At 36.1% G+C, this 17,906-nt stretch overlaps 1 protein-coding gene across 1 annotated transcript in view; it reads left to right on the top strand.

The window, feature by feature from the left end:
• Positions 1-1,265: 1,265 nt before the first annotated feature.
• The window catches only part of ME1 (malic enzyme 1), a gene marked incomplete at its 5' end in the record, with an annotated part of 151,168 nt that continues 134,527 nt past the window's right edge, over positions 1,266-17,906 (top strand). Inside the window, 2 exon segments of the mRNA XM_014585872.1 lie at positions 1,266-1,399; positions 5,360-5,509. Coding sequence (XP_014441358.1) covers positions 1,266-1,399; positions 5,360-5,509 — 284 coding nt within the window.

The raw sequence follows: 17,906 nt of genomic DNA, 5'->3' as shown, positions 1-17,906 counted from the left end.
AAGATGAAAAAAAAAAAAGGTAAGTGCTGGCAGGGATGTGGTGAAAGGGGAACTCTCCTACACTGCTGGTGGGAATGTAAATTGGTCCAGCCACTGTGGAGAACAATATGGAGATTCCTCAAAGATCTACAAATAGAACTACCATATGGTGTCCCTTTTATAAGGGCACTAATCTTATTTATGAGGTCTCTGCCTTATGACCTAATCATCTCCCAAAGGCCCCATCTTGGGGGATAGGATTTCTACATTTCAATTTTGGAGAGAAACACACATTCAAACCATAACACTAACTGTTACATCATGTTGGTGCATGTATGCTAGAATCAAAGGAAGAGTATTCACAGTCTAATCAAAGAAGCCTCCTGGGCTTTGGTATTTTCAGTGGGACACCTCTTGAGGGATTTCTTATCCCAGTCTACCAGATTATTCTCTCCCAATAATGATTGCAGAGGCTTCTTGGCTATTACTTCTCCTGATACTGTGTCCTAGCACATCACTTAGGTCTGTTCTGTTTTTTATATCTACCCATCTTTTCTATTAGCTTGATTTTTTGCTTCACAGTTTGTTATTACTATTATTTTACACAATCTGTTTATGTAAACAGGTAATAGGGCCTAATATTAAGAGTTGTAATGGACATACTAGGTGAGTATGGAAAGGCTTTGGAAAGGAGGAGGCACTTGAAGTAAGTCATGGAGGGCAAGAAGCAGGGAAGAAAGATATTCTGGACCATGTGTCATGGAAAAGTAAAAGTGTGGTGTGTTCAGGCAATGATGAGTGAGAAGTCTTGTAAGGCTAGGAGTGCAGAGGAATAGGAGATAGCTTGGGAGAGAAGCGTTGAAACACATACCTCAGTAATAAAAGGCATTTTTATGAACAATGAACAGTTTTACAGGTGAAAAAAAGTCACAGATGACCTAATCGTGTATATTTAAAAATCTCTTATAATTATTTTCATATTTACTGACATTATTATTAAATCTTCTTTCATTTGTGACTTCCTCTGACCCTTTATGTGCCTTCCTCCTAACAATATCTGAATGGTACAGCTCTGAAAATACAGCATTCTAATTTTTACAGATAGGGAATTGAGGTATAGAGAGCTTACGTGATTACTCATAGATACGTGACTATGCTTACGGTGATGCCAGATCTTCTGATTTTTAATTTCTTATCCCTGCTGTATTTAATACATGCATTATATATATATATATGCATATATATCTTTTTATCCCTTCAAATAATTTTTTTTCTTTTCTCTATAGGACTTGGCTTTTTCCCTGGAAGAGAGACAGCAGTTGAACATTCATGGACTATTGCCACCTTGCTTCATCAGTCAAGAGATCCAGGTCCTTAGAGTAATTAAAAATTTTGAGCGTCTGAATTCTGACTTTGACAGGTAACGTATTCCTGAAGGTGATTTTTATATTTCTCTTAAGCAGTTGTCTACTTTATTGCTTATTGGATGAGAAAAGCAAAATATTTAGTTTTTTGGTAAGGGTAACAGAATTTGAGGAGAATTTGCTGGCAAATGCAATGATATTTATAAAAACTACCCTCTGGGAACATTTAAATAAAATAAAATTTTGTTTTCTAAACTGTATCCTCAGATACTTTCTCTTATGGTAAAATTATTGCTGGAAAAGGTACATTAGCAGAAAATAGCATTCTATACTAAACAGCAAAGTAGATTAAAATGGCTTTTAATCATTAAATACATCACAGTTTTAGTGAGACTTTAAGTACATTGCAGATGAAAGTGAACTTTTTTAGCCCCCAGTTTTTGTTCCAACACCGTTGTGAAGTTAGGTCATTTACTTCGTTTAGAATTCAGTTTCTGTGTTAGCACAGAGATGAAAGTGAGATTTCCCCCAGCCTTTGGAACCATTATAGCCTCTGCCAGGGCCATTGTATCTGCCTTGCCTTTGGCTTTTGATTCTCCCCTTTCTTACTAAGGTATAGAACTACTATAAACCTCACTATTTTTTTTTTTTCATCTGTGGACTATAGAGAATAATGGATGATTGAAAATCTTGTTTTAGGGGTTAAGAGCAGTAGCTAACCCAGTATCTAGCAAATATTGGCATTAATCAGGACTTTCCAGAGAAAGAGAACCAACAAGATGTGTGCATGTATGTGAGTGTGTTGAGAGAGAGAGATGAGGTAGAGAGGCTTGTTAGTCTAGAATGTGTAGATAGGCCAGCAGGTTGGAGACCCAGGGAAGAACTGCAGTTTGAGTTCAAAGGGAGTGTGCCAGCAGAATTCCTTTTTGCTAAAAGGGAAGTCAGTCTTTGTTCTTTTAAGGCCTTCAACCAGTTGAATGAGGCCCACTCACATTGTGGAGAATAATCTGCTTTACTTCAAGCCTACAATTTTAAATGTTAATCTTATCCAAAAACGCCTTTGTAGAAACATTCAGAATAGTGTTTGACTAAGTATCTGTACATCCTGTCTGTATTATGAACTGAATGTTTGTGATCCCCTGCAAATTCTATGTTGAAATCTAGTACCTCTTGTTGTGGTGTTTAGAAGTGAGGCTATGGGAGGTGACTAGGTAATGAAGGTAGAGTCCTCATGAATAGGATTAGTAATCTTTTAAGAATAGGCCAGAGAGCTAGTTCCCTCCATTTTTCTGCCATGTCAAGATACAGTGAAAAGTCATCCATTTGGAATTTGGAAAAGGACCCTCACCACAACCCATGCATACTAGCCTCTTTATCTGACTTCAACCTTCAGAACTGTGAGTAATTGTGTCCAGCAGATGGTATAATGGTTATGTTGCTGGACTCCCACATAGTTGACTGTAGTTCAAGTTCCAGACCCAACAGCTTAAAATTCGCACCAAGTATATGTGCATGTGTGCCCAAAATCCTGAGAGGAAAATAGATGAGAAGGGATTGCAGCATGGCCATGCCTCCTGCGGGGGAGGGGTGATTTCTTGCTTTCTGTCTCTCTCTCTCTCTCTCTCTCTCTCTCTGTCTTTCCAGCAACTACGTGTTCCCTATAGCAAAAATCTATTTTAAAAAATTAAGATACTGTCTGAGCCAAGTTGGCACATAAAATTAACCATCACAAGTCCACCTTTTGTCAACTTAGTACCTCTGTGGTATGAATATTTGCATCTCTCCCAATTTTATATATTGAGTACTGATGCCTAAAGTAATGATATTAATAGGTGGAGGGGGGGGCTTTGGAGATGCTTAGATTATAAAGGGGATTAATGTCCTTATAAAATAAGCCCCAAAGCACTGTTTTACCTTCCACCATGTGAGGATACAGCAGGAGGGCAACATCTATGAGAAATGGGCCCTTAGTGACACCAATCTGCTGATGATCTGATCTTGGACTTAACCTGTGAGAAGTAATTTTCTGTTGTTTAAGTTATCCAGTCTATAGTATTTTGATAGAGCAGCCCAAATGAACTATAATAGCATCCATATGTGTATGTCCTTAAACCACATTTAATCTCCAAATAAAGATAAGATCACACTACCTAACATGATACAGGTATCCTGCAAACAACCAACAATGGCACTAACCCCTCTCCCAGAAAAGGATGCAAAATACTTGAGTGATTTTTACTTTTCTCCTTTATATCTCTTACCTTAAATTCTATGATGTCAAGCTAGCAATACCTAAATACTATTATAGAAGTCAGTACATCTTATGTTATCTGATAAGGTGATAAGAGAAGGAAAGAAACAATGATATTTGCTTATAGATACTCACTTTTGTATGTATATGCACACAAACATAATTAAACAAGAAGGAAATTCTCATAATAATTACTAATCTTGTTTGTATTATTTATCATGTGGTTATAGCTGGTGTTTATAACTACTTTCTCTATGGTCCATTCCTATTCCCTTTGCCCTCACCAAGCACCTTAGCTGGTTGTAGTTCTTTATCTGGTGGAGTAACTCAAATTTTTAATCCTGAATGGTGTGGGCCATCATTAATTCTTGCCTGAATTGGGCTGGTTTCCACTGGCTTTAATTGCGGGGATGATGATACTAAGAGACCCCCCCCCAACCCCCCAGGGATCTTCTGTGTTTCAGACATGTCCTTTCTTACTTATTTTGTAGTGTAGTGGTCCAGTTTACTTATTTGGGAGTCAGAATCAAGCCCACCCAGCCAGCACAGTAACTCATTTCTTTGCCTTGTTGATTCAGTCATGTGCTTCCCCAAGTGACTGGGTAATGGTCTTAACTTTCTGCTCAGTGGGTTCATTATTGTGTCTCTTGGTGGAAACACTATTATGGTTGGAATCCTCTAGGCTAGCAGAGGGTAAGGTCAGGAGGACACAAAGCAGAAATTTGGCAGTGGGTCACTAAGATTGTTAGTGGTGGTTTCACTTCCATTTCTACCCCTTGATTCCTGGACTGTGGGAGAAATTGCACCATATATTGTTCTGTTATTCAGAGCATTTACAGCTGTCCGAGAACCCCTACTTTACAAGGTATCACCTCCTTAGTGATGCTGTAACTAAGTCCTAAAAGGGCATTCTATTATTCTATCAAGCCAGCTGCTTCAGCTTGGTAAGAAACATTATAAAACCAGTGAATTCCATAAGCATGGTCTTGTTGCCATATTTCATCTGCTATGAAGTGAGTACTTTGATCAGAAGCAAGGCTGTGCAGAATACTATGACAGTGAACATATCTATAAATACAGATATTATAAATAGTAGTTTAGGCAGAAGTGCTGCATACTAGGAAGGCATATACACAGTAAATATCTGTTCCAGTAAAAATAAAATGTTGCTTCTTCCAAGATGGAAGCTCTCTAGTGTAATCAACCTGGCACCAGATAGCTGCTTGATCAGCCCAAGGATGGTACCCTATCAGGAGGTCAGTGTTGGCTTCTGCTGCTGGCAGAGTGACTTTTACTCACTTCCTACTCATTTTCATTTCTACTCATTATTGCTTACTGCACATTAAAGTATTAAGTCTTCCTACTGGATCATCGGAAAAGTCATGATGTGTTTTTCCATGCAAAAATGCTTCATGACTTTTCCGATGACCCAAAATAAACTTAAATTAATCTTTCAAGTATACCTATTGTGGTAATTTTACCTTTCTTTCATTTAAAAAAAGAAGTGATATCGTCTCAAGTATTAAAACTATTTTATTTAAGAGTGATTTTTAATGTTTGAATAATAGTAATAAAGTTTATGGTTCTTCATGCTTTCTGGTGTTTAAGAATATTTGTAATGTTTTTTTTTGTTTGTTTTTAAAATTAGATTTTAGTTCTTGGTAAGAAGTACTTTATACTTGCTTGAAAGATGTTTAATTAGATTGCTAAGTAGTTATGTCATGACTTTGTTGGGTGTAGATCTAACTTAGTCTAATTTCCACAGGTATCTTCTGTTAATGGATCTTCAAGATCGAAATGAAAAACTCTTTTATAGAGTGCTAATGTCTGACATTGAGAAATTCATGCCTATTGTGTATACACCCACTGTGGGTCTGGCTTGCCAACAATATAGTTTAGTGTTTCGGAAGCCAAGGTATGTGAACTTTTATTTTAAATAACACTTCTTGTGTCTTTTTTTTTTCTAAATGTATTTTATAGCTTCTTACTTAATTGTTGCACATCTTTGTGGCATACAGTATGGTCTTACAAAGCAAGTAAGCAGTGCATGATAATCAAATCAAGGATATTACCATATATATTGTTTTCCACAAAGAATCTTACATTCTTGTATCTATGAATTTATTCCTGAGCCCCTTTCATCCATTCCCCACTGTCTGTCTCCCTCTTATACAGTCTGTGGTATCTGCACTTGCCTTACCACTATTACATTTTCATATCTTTAATTTGTGCCATAGAGTGCAGACTTTGTTATATATTGAATAGAGATGCATGATGTTTGCCTTCCATAGTCTGGTTTATTGCACTTAGCATGAAATCTTTATTCCTTCACGTTGTTTTGAATGACAGCATCTTGTTTCATGGTGTGTATATGCCATGCCTTTTCAATCTAGTCATCAGTTATTGGGCACTCAGGTTGATTCCACATCTTAGTAATTAAATTAGTAATTGAATAATGCTTCAATAAACATGGATGTGCAAGCGTCTTTCTGACTGTTTTCCTGTCTTTTGGGTTAATACCAAGGAGTGGGATTATTGGGTCATATGATAATTATATTTGTAAATTTTTTGAGGAAAGTCCATATTGTTCTCCACAGTGGCTGTACTAATTTACATTCCCACCAACAGTGCAAGAGGGTTCCCTTTTTCACCACAGCCTTGCCAGCACTTGCCATTCTTTGTTTATTTTATGATCATAACATAGCTATTCTGACTGGGGTTAAGTGATACCTCATTGTGGTTTGGGTTTGCATTTGCCTTAGTTAAGAGATGCTGAACATTTGTGTGTGTGTGTGTGCTAATACTGTGAAGAAGACCACCAGCAATTTGATTCAAATCACATTCAATTTGTAAATTAATTTGTGTAGGATTGATATTTTAATTATATTGTTCCTTCCATCCAAGAATAATGTTTGTCTTTGCACTTTTTGGTATCATATTCAGTTTCTTTTTTTCATAGTTTCCTTACTTAGGTGTTTCACCCCTTCAGGTACATTTAATCCTATTTATTGTGTGTGTGTGTGTGTGTGTGTGTGTGTGTCTGTGTGTGTGTAGGGCTATTGTAAATGGGAGTGCTTTCTTCAATTCTGGCTCAATCTGTTCATTGTTGCCATATAAAAACACTGTAGCTATTTGTACTAATTTTGTACCCTTTTATATCCCTTTATGCAATTCTTTTATTACTTCTATAATAGGAGTTTTTCATGTTTTTTTTTTTTTGGATTTTGTATGTATAGAATCATGTCATCTACCTATAGGAATAATTTTACTTCTCCTATTGAATACCTTTAATTTTAACAGTACTGTGTTGAAAAGGAGTAGAGAAAGTGGACAACTTTGTCTTGTTCTAGTTTTCAATGGGAAAGCTTTCAGCTTTTTCCCATGCAGTATGATGTTAGTTATGGGTTTGTCATAGATGGCTTTTATTGTATTGAAAAATGTACCTCCTATACCTATTTTGTTGGCAGTCTTAATCATGAAAGGACATTGTATTTTATCTAATGCTTTTGATTTATTTAAAAATAATTATTTTATTCAATTTTATTTATTCATTCATTCATTTTAATTTGACTGGACACAAACACACATACACACACACACAGAAAGAGAGAGAGAGAGGAGTGAGAAAGCAAGACCACCACCAGGTCCAGCACTCAAACCATGGTTGACCACGTGGGAGTGTTAACCACCATGCCACCTGCTGGTCCCCTATCTAATGCTTTTCCTGCTTCAGTTGATATGATCATATGACTTTCCTCTTTCTTCCGTTACTATAATGTATTACATTTATTGTTTTGTGTATGTTGAACCATCCTTACATCCCTGGGATAAAGCCTCGTTGGCCATGATGAATAATCTTTCCAATTTGCTATTTTATTAAGTTTGCTAGTATTTTGTTCAGAATCTATGCATGTGTGTTCATCAGAGATATTGATCTATGCCAGCTTTTGGCGCCCAGATTATAAAAGGTTTATGGAATGAGTTTGGCTGGATTCCTTCGATTTCGATCTTTAGAAATATTTTGGAGTTAATTCTTCTGTATTTCTATGACATCTGTTGTTATATTCCCTGTTTCATTACAGATTTTATTTGTCTAGTTCTTTTCTCTGTTTTTCCTGATTAGTCTAGTAGTTGGTAGATTTTATCTTCTGAAAAAAATTTATTTATGTTTTTACTTTTTTCTATTCTTTTATTCTCAGTTTCATTTATTTCTATCTAATCTTCATTATTTCCTTTCTTCTGTTGGGTCATTGGAAAAGTCATGATGCATTCTTGCATATGAAAACTTAGAAAAATATGTCATGACTTTTCTGACAACCCAGTAGGACTTTTGGAGTTTTTTTTGTTGAACTTTCTGTTCCTTAAGCTGTATTGTAGGTTATTTACTTGCCATCTTTATGTTTTTCTTCTTGCGAACACTAATTGCTATAAACTTCCTTTTTAGGATTGTTTTAGCTGTGTTCCAAATATTATGGAGAGATGTGTGTTCATTATCATTAGTTTCAAGAAATTTAAAATTTTAGTCTTAATTTCTTCAATAGTTTTGAAGTTGTTGAGGAGTAAATTGTTTAGTTTCCATATATATGTATATTTTTGAAGCCTCTTTTTGTTGTTGATTTTAAGTTTAATTTCATTGTCAGAAAAGATACTAGACATAGTTTCTATCATTTTAAACTTGCCAAGTCTTCTTTTGAGCCCTATTATGTAGTTAGTCTTCAGAAATGTTCTTTGTGGAGTTGAGAAAAAAATATGTTTTGTAGTTGTTGAGTGAAATATTCTATTAATGTCTGTCATATCTATTTGGTTTATGGTATCATTTAGCTCCTACATTTCTTTGTTTATTTTTTTGTCTACTTGACCTGTCCAGTGGTGAGAGTGGAGTGCTGAAATGTCCAAGAATTAGTATATTGTATTCTGTATCTCTCTTTAGATATAGCAGTCTTCCTTTTACATATTTAGTACATTGGTACCTTGTTAAAATCAGTTGTAGATAGATGAACGCATTTTGTGGGTTCTCTATTATGTTCTGTTAGCCTATATGCTTGATTTTAATGCCACTGCCTGGTTCCTTTGGATACTTTACATTTGTAATCAGGTAGTGTGATGCCTCCAGCTTTATTCTTTTCATTCAAGAATTCTTTGGCTTTTTTTTTTTCAGTGGTTCCATATGAATTTTATCATTGTTTTTTTCAATTTTTAGGAAAAATGTCATTGGAATTCTGGTAGTGATTACACCAAAACTGTAGATTGCTTTTGGTGGTATGGACATTTAAACATTATTATTTTTTCCAATGTATGTGCATAGGATATCTTTGCATTCTTTCTTTTTCAATTGCTTTTATCAATCTTTTATAGTTTTAGTTGTACAGATCCTTTGCCTACTTGGTTAAATTTATTCCTAAGTATATATTTTCTTTTGGTACATATTGTTAATGGAATTGTTTTCTATTTTGTATAGTTTGTTGTGAGTATACAGAAATCAAACATAGGTTTTTGTGTGTTCATTTTGTATCCTTCAACTTTCCTAAATGCATTTTTTAGTTATAATAGTTATTTGGTGGAGTCTTGCATTTTCTACATATATGGTTGTGTTGCTGGGCCAGCCAGTGATGTGGTGGTTAAGGCAGGTAGATGTCACATGTCTGATGAGTGGTTTGAGTCCCTGCTTATGAAATACATGCTTGAGAAATATGTCATGGTGCCTACATGCTAAAATCCTGAGAGGTGAATGGAGAAGGATTGCAGCTTGGCCATCCCCCTGAGGAGTGCCTTCTCACTGCCCTCCCCTCCCCTCTCTCTTTTTGTCTCTCTCTGGCAGTCCTGCATGCCTTGTAACAAGTTTTAAAAAATCATGTTGCCTGCAAACAGGGATGGTTAACTTCTTTCTTTCTTGTCTGGATGCTTTTAATTTTCTTTCTCTTGCCTAATTGCTCTGGCCAGGACTTGATAGAAATTTAAGACATTCTTATCTTGTTCCTAATCTCAGGGGAAAAGCTTTCAATTTTTCACAATTAAATGTGATGTTAGCTGTGGCCTTTTCATGTATGTCCTTTATTGTTGAAGTGTATTACTCTGTATCAGTTTGAGAATTTTTATGGTGAAAGGATGTTGACTCTTGTCAAATGCTTTTTCTGTTTCTATTCTGTATGATTGGATCATATGGTTATTTAATTCTATTTATTTAATGTGTGTGTGTGTGTGTGTGTGCATATGAGGGAGAGAGAGAGAAAGAGCATGAGAGAGGCAAACAGGTACCTTTGAGAGAGTCTAACAGGGTTTCACCACATTGTGACCCTTGTCCGAGCCTCCCAGCCATCCAGGATGACGGGCGTGTGTGGATATGCCTGGCATAATCATATTGACCTGAGATCTGAACCTGGGCTTCCCCTCTGGCTCCAGGGTTGTGTAGCAACTTCCTACCACTTGTGCAACTGCAACTGGGCCATAATCATATGGTTCCTGTTCTTTAATCTGCTAATACGGTATATCACATGTATTGATATGTATGTTAAACCATCCTTGAATCTCAGGGATAATCTCACTTGATCATGTGAATGAGCCTTTTAATGTGCTGTTGAATTTGATTTGTTATGTGCTGAGGATTTATGTATCTGTGTTCATCAGGGATATTGGCTTGTAATTTTCTTTTTCTTTTCTTAACAGTGTTTTTTTTTTTTTTTTTCTTTTTTTGCAGAGGTTTTGCCATAGGGCGCATGTACTTGCCAGAAAGATAGAGACAGACAGAGAAACAGAAAGCAAGAAGAGATGGCCACACCGCAATCCCTTCTCCTCCATTCTCCTCTTGGGATCTTGGACACACACACACATGCACCTGGTGTGAGTTTAAGCCACCGGGTCCAGGACTCGAACTACAGTTGACTACATGGGAGTCCAGCAACATAGCGATTGCACCAACTACTGGTCCCCTTACAGTGTTCTTGTCTGGCTTTGATATGAGAGTAATTCCGGCCTCATAAAATAAATTTGAAAGTGTTCTCTCCTCTTCGGTTTTAGGAGTTATTGGGGCCAGCAAATAGCATGGGAGACACTGGACTCCCACATGGTTTGAGTCCTGGACCTGGCAGCTTGAAAATCCCACTGGGCACATGTGCATGCATGCCCAAAATCCCAACAGGAGAATGGTGAAAGGATTGGAACCTGACCGTCCCACCTGGGAGGAGTGATTCTTTACTTTCCTTTTCTCTGACTCTTTCTAGTCAGCGCATGTAACTGATGGCAAAAACTTAAAATAAAATAAAAACAAAAATGAAAAAGAAATACCTAATAAAATTTAAGTTTAGAAAATTCTAATTCAAACTGTATTTAAAAAACTATTAAGTATAGAGACCAGCAGATGGCATAAAAGTTATATTGCTGGACTCCCTGTAGCTTACTGCAGTTCAAGTCCCAGACCTGGCAGCTTAAACTCATGCCTGGCATGTGTGCATGTGTGCTTGAAATCCTGAGAGGAGAATGGAAGAGAAGGAATTGCAGTGTGGCCATCCCCCCGGGGAGTGATTTCCTGCTTTCTGTCTCTCTCTGTCTTTCCAGGGAGCACACGCACCCTAGAGCAAAAATCTCTAAAAATCAAAACAAAACAAAAATAAAACAGAACATGTATATTTATGTCAAGTATAAATGTATATAAAAATTAAGTAATATAATATTTTTATCTCGAGATTTAAGATCACAGGAAAGTAGTTCTAAACCAATTTGGATTTCTTTCTTTCTTTTTTTTTTTTAATATTTATTGGGACCAGTAGATAGTGTAATGGCGACGTTGCTGGACTCCCAGGTAGTCGGCCACAGTTTAAGTCCCAGACCCGGTGGCTTAAACTCATGTCAGATGCGTGTGTATACATGCCCAAGATCCCGAGAGGAGAATGGAGGAGAAGGGATTGCAGTGTGGCCATCCTCCTTGGGGGATATAGATCCTAGGACGTCTTGTAGGCTATTTGAAAGAACGTTACCATTCACTATTATTATAGTTAAATAGAAAGTTTTAAATGGTCTTTGGCAGGGGTATAACATGATCTGATCATTTTTAATTTTTTTAAAGAGAACTTTTGCTAAAGGGTGTGTATGCTCACTGAAGAGACAGAGAGAGAGAGAGATAGAAAGTGAGAAATCATCCCCCCCAGGGTAGATGACCACACCACAAGCCTTTCTCCTCTGTTCTTCTCTTGGGCTTTTGAGTACACATGCACACATGCCCCGTGTAAGTTTCAAGTCGCTGGGTCTGAGACTTGAACCATGGTCCCCCATGTGGGAGTCCAGCAACATAACCATTATGCTATCTGCTGGTCCCAATATGATAATATTTTGAAAGAACTCTCTGGCTGCTGTGTTCAGAATAGACTAAACTAGCAAAAAAAAAGAGATTTCAGAGAGGCTGCTTAGGAGGCTATTGCAATAAACCCAGTGAGATTATGGTGGCTCAGAGTAGGAGGGTAATAATGGGATAAAGATAAAGCACAGCATTCTTCTTTTAGACTAAGGCTTGCTAAAGTAGTGGTTGAAAGTAGATTGTGTTCACTTATTAGTTTGCCAATACTTGCTTGCATTAGGCTGGTATGAGGAATTTAATGTTTATGTGCTTCATTTTTTTCATCTATAATTAGGAATAACACTGCAGCCCAGAACCACTTACCTACTTTTTTGAAATTCCAAAACATTGAAAACCAAACACGGAAAAAACACCAAAAAATCTCATTTAGACAAAACCTGATTTTATCCAACTCATTTGGTGGCAATACTGAACTGAATTTATAAGACCATAATATTCTTTATTTATCTGAGTTAACATCATTTGTTTTTATATGGAAATACTAATATATTACAGGTTTTTTTTTTTCAGAAATAAATTAGTAAATGGAAAGATGGAGAGATGGATAGCTGGCTGGCTGGGAAAGGGGAGAAGAGATGGGAAAGGGAGTAGTAGAGCACTGTGGCAAAATGCTTACAAATGTTAAATCTAGGAGGGTATATTCATATTATTCTTTCAGTTTTTCCATAATATTTGTAATTTAAGTAAAGAAATGCTTTACTAATTAAGACAATAAAGTTTCTAAAACCATGTCTACATGATTTCTTTATGATAGTTTCCTGTCATAGTGCTTTTGTAAAAATTCTTTTTCTTTTTAAATTAATTTGCCAGAGAATACAAGTACTTGCCAGAGCCTGGGAGAGGGAGAAAGGAGGGGGCGAAGTGAGAAAGTACACCCACTGGGGTATGGCCACGCCACCACCCCTTCTCCTCCGTTCTCCTCTCAGGATTTTGGGCATGCACGCACATGTGCCCACTGTGTTCCTCAAGCTGCTGGGTCTGAGACTTGAACCACACAGCTGGCCCTGTGGGGTCCAGCCACTGCAACCACCATGCCACCTGCTGGCCCCATACTACTTTTTAATGTGTGTACCTTGCTGAACTTTAGATGATTTTGAAGTTTTTCCATTGGATAATTCTCATGGCTTCTCCCATAATTACAGGAAAATAAATCTATTTTAAATAGTTATTGGACATAAATTTAGATGTATTTAGTTAGAAAGGGAATTGTGAATGTGTTCAAGTAACAGTGGATCTTTCTGGCATCAGAACTATTTTAATTTCAGTTCCCAAATTGACAAATATCTATTAAATCTTTTTATTACAATAGGTATTCTAAGGCATATAGAAAGTGAACAAGAAGATTATACCTTTTATTAGATTTATTTTGAATGGATTTGGTGGTAGCACATAGGGACACAATAAATGAAAGTTAAGGGTTAATAGTACTTCAGATACTAAGCTTAATATAGATGCAGTTATGAACAGGTATGTGTATATTTAATTTTTACAAGAGAGTGTGTGTGCTTGACAGAGAGACAGAGGGATATGGAGAGAGAGAGGAGGAAGCACTCACCATGGGGAATGGTCATGCTGCAATCCTCCTCTATTTCTCTATCCTGTTGTGATTCGGGGCATGCATGCACCCATGTCCAGCTTGTTTCTCCAGCCCCCAGGTCCAGGACTTGAACCATGAGGTCAGCCATGTGGAATCTGGCTACCGTAACCACCAGGCGATAGAGCCAGCCCCAAATGAGTGCATCTTTTGATTGTATTTTTAATATATATTTTAATGATATGGTACTTTTCTATTGCTAGATGTTTAGTTTTTATTTTTAACATGGCATTAAATCTCACTAAAGATACAAAAGTAAATTCTTTTAAAATGTTTTTAATTTATTTCATACATTCAATCACTATACACACCTTAGCTTGTAAAGTGAATTTACTCAGCATGAAGTACACTTCACACTAGTCCAGTTGAGGATACTAGACATGTTATCATCAACAGGTAATAAACCATTGCTGTATCCCACAAATGTCTTACTTCTCTATTTTTCTCCCTAATTTCCCTTCCTATGCTCTCCCCTCTCCTTCATATGAATGACTCTATTTTCAATGTGAGTGTGTTTTTCTTAAATGGATGCTGGAATATCCATTTATTGGTTTGGGGTGGAATTTTTTCTCTCTTTGGCATAGGTACCTTGTATGGGTTTTTCAAGATGTCATGGATAATCATTTTTAAGAATGTTGTTGGGCTTGGATTGTGTCATTCCCGTGTACTCATTACATTTTAATTCTTGTAGAATTTCCAGTACTTGATAGTGTGATCTGTTTATTTCAACACTACTAATCATGGTTAATTTACACATAGAGGTATAATTTTTAGAAGCTTGAGATAATTCTTTTTGCATTTTTGTGGAATACTGAGCTTCTTATACTTAAATTACTTATATTCTGTGGAGCTTTTTTTTTTTTTTTCCAAAGAAAAGTTTGGCTCAAATTGATAATACAGATATATATAAAGGACTGCTAAGGAAGGTTTATTAAATTTCTTTGGAAAATTTGTACTATATTTCTGACTATATTTTTACATTGTTTTGTCCAAGCATCACCTCCCTCTTACTTATTAGCTATATATTGTCATAAAATATATTTAGCAGTTAATCATGTTCCTACTTCTGATACTTCTAATGTTCTATCGAAGTACTCTTCATCTCCCTGGTATCTCATTGTTGGTATTTTGCCATTTAACAGTCCCAACTGTATTGTAAGCTTCTAGAAAGAAGAGATCATACTTCATACAATATTCTTGTATTTCTTATGCTATTTAAACTTAGTTTGTGCTCAAATACTATATATTGTTTGCCACCTCATAGAAATAGTAGCAGTATTATTCTGCTCAACCTCTTACATAGAAAAATGTAAAGCATTGGTATATTCTTTATTTTGCCTATGATTGAATCATTTTAAACAGGCAAATTAAGCATTTTCTAACAGGCAAATTCCTGCAAATGGTAGATCTGAGAGAAATTAGACTCATTCCAAAGAATCAAACAGTAGGGAAATCAAATTTTGATTAAATATAGGCTAGCCAGTTCTGTAGCCTCGTGGTTAAGGCAGCTGGATCCCACGTGGTTGACCCCACGGATTGAGGCCCAGATCCAGTGACCAGAAACACTTCAGGTTCATGTGCATGCATGCGTGTGGAGGAAAAGGGATTGCAAGATGACTGTTTCCCATGGAAAATGCTTTCTCCTCTTCCTCTCTCTGTCTTTGGTGAGTACATATGCCTTCCAACAAGCACAAAAAGAAAAAAAATATATAGGCAGTATAACTTTGAACTCATTGGGGTCTTTTCAGCTATTCTCTCTTCTAATTATTTTGAAATATATATATTTATCACCAACAATCTTAACTAAATAATGGTACTCTATAACCCATTATATTTCTCTCTTCTAATTATTTTGAAGTATATATTTAATTATCATCAGTTTTTACTAAATCATAGTACTCTATAACCCATTCAGTTTATTTACATGTTTTCCATTGTCTATTAACCACATTCTCTCCATCTATTGCACTAATTCCATTCATGTGCTCTCTGCTCCTTTAGATATGATCACCTTGCAAAGTCCTCAAATCCTAATAACTATCTCATTGGGGATTAGGAAATCAACTTACGAATTAGGGGGTGGGTACAAACATTTTAATAGTTTAGTACTATTTTACTTGTTATTGGACCATTTTGATATAAACTGGTCTGTGATCTAATGCCTATAAGATAATAGACATCTCTTGTTTTCATAGATCGTCTGACTTTCAGGAGGAGCTAGTCTTTTTCGTGGTCTAGAATGGGAGTTTCTGGGAAGAGTAAGAGAAGGCCCTAAGCCATTATGTAGTCTTGGATATCAGACCTGTCTAGGTGAACCAGGACTATTCTTTATTAGATCTGGCTTTCTTTCATTGGGCCTCTTTAGAACTTTAGAAATATTTAGGAGACTTTTGAGAGCCAGGGCATATTTTTGACTTTACACTTATGGTTTAGTCTCTAACTTTTATTTATTTATTTATTTATTTTACTGTATTTTAATTACCTACATCGTTGGAAATTCCCAGTTAATCAGATAGTTTATGGATGACAGTATAATTAACTTTCTTTCTTTCTTTTTTTTTTTGAGACAGAGATTTTTGCTATAGGATGTGTGTTCTCACCAGACAAACAGAGAAAGACAGAGAGAAAGCAAGAAGTCTCACCCTTCAGGGGAATGGCCACATGACAGTCCTTTCTCCTCCATTCTCCTCTTGGGATTTTGGGTGCACACACACACACATCCACATGCCTTGTGTGAGTTTCAAGTCGCTGGGTCTGGGACTTACGGAAGTCCAGCCTTGTAACCACCGCATCATCTGCTGGTCCCACAATAGACTTTTTAAAGAATCATTATTATTTTTTAAAATTTGCTACAGGGCACATGGGCTCACCAGAGAGGGACAGAGTGAGAGAGGGAGAGAGAGAAAGTAAGAAAGCAAGCTTTCACTTCCAGGACTCAAATCGCAATAGACCATGTGAGAGTCTGGCATTTTAACCCCCATGCCACCTACTGACCCCGTAATTAACTTTTTCTTGTTTTCAGAAAAGTGATTTTTATTGATTGATTGACTGATTTTTAGGTTTTTGCTATAGGACACATTGCTGGAGAGAGACAGAGAGACAAGTGTGAGAGAAAGTGAGAAAATCACCCCAAAGGGAGATTGCCACTGTACAATTCCTTCTCATCCATTCTCCTCTCAGGATTTTGGGCATGCTCACGCACACGCCCAACGTGATTTTCAAGCTGCTGGGTTCGGGAGTTAAACCGTGGACAGCCATATGGGAATCTGGTGCCTTAACCTCCATGCCACTTGCTGGCCCCAGAAAAGTGATCCTTTTAATTTTAATATCAGATCTTAATAACATTTTTATTATTTACTCATCGTACTAAGCTTTTGACTTTGATCTATACTTATTTATATAATATTATTTAGTCATTTATTTCTCTTACAATAGGCTTAATGTTTGTATAAACGATATTATAATGTATTAGAAAAAGAGCTACACCACGGAATTTTTTTCCCAAAGCTGTAACAAGTTAGATGAAATGTCAGGACTAGTGAAATCTTTACTGTTACCTCAGTTGATTTTTTAGTTGGATATTATTATTTACAGAAAATTGATTTTCACTCACAGAGATGTAGAGTATGATGATTGCTTAAACTACTAATTTTAGCTAAATATTTTTTCTGAGCAGAATAAATGGTATATTTGTAAAAATGTATCTGTGACTTGTGTTAAATAGGCGTGAAGTAGAGTATTCTTTTCCTTAAGTGCTGAAAATTTAGCCCGCGCCCAGAAGTAATTTAATATGCTAGACTATCTTCTTTCCTAAGCATTGCCTTAATTAGGAAAAATGTGGAGAATGGAAAAAATGTAGACATGATTCAAACATCAGCTCTTTACATCAAGACCTAAGTGTCGTCTAAATTTATGCATAGACATATAAATCTTTTTAGCAAGGCAGTGAAACTTATCTTTTACTGTAAAAAGCTCTTAAAAATATAAAGTAACAGTTCATTGAGCCTCTGTATTCATTTACAGAATTTAAATGTGGAAAACTTGAATGGAAATTTAAGTTTTGGATCCAAGAATAACTTTGCTGCAATCTGTGTGGTACAGCCAGGTGTTTTGACTTAAGTTTACATATATTATATGGAGAATTGGGAAAAATTGCCAAGTTTTCTCCCAGATTGTATTTATGAAAATATAGTAATTTCAGCATTATTTTTCCATTTTTTAAGAAGACTACATAGTTTTAAATAGAATTTATGAATCTCGTTTTTCATTAGTAAAACAAAGGAAAATTTTAAATTATTGGTGATAGTTCGTACATCACTTTGCACCACATGCCCAGATCACATCTAGAATATTGTAGTTAGTTTTGAAAGC

Source organism: Tupaia chinensis, unplaced genomic scaffold (assembly GCF_000334495.1).
Source record: "Tupaia chinensis unplaced genomic scaffold, TupChi_1.0 Scaffold000097_1, whole genome shotgun sequence".
NCBI classification, from domain to species: Eukaryota; Metazoa; Chordata; class Mammalia; order Scandentia; family Tupaiidae; genus Tupaia; species Tupaia belangeri.
The sequence above is the reverse complement of the archived record's forward strand: the minus strand, read 5'-3'. Positions and strand labels throughout refer to the sequence as shown.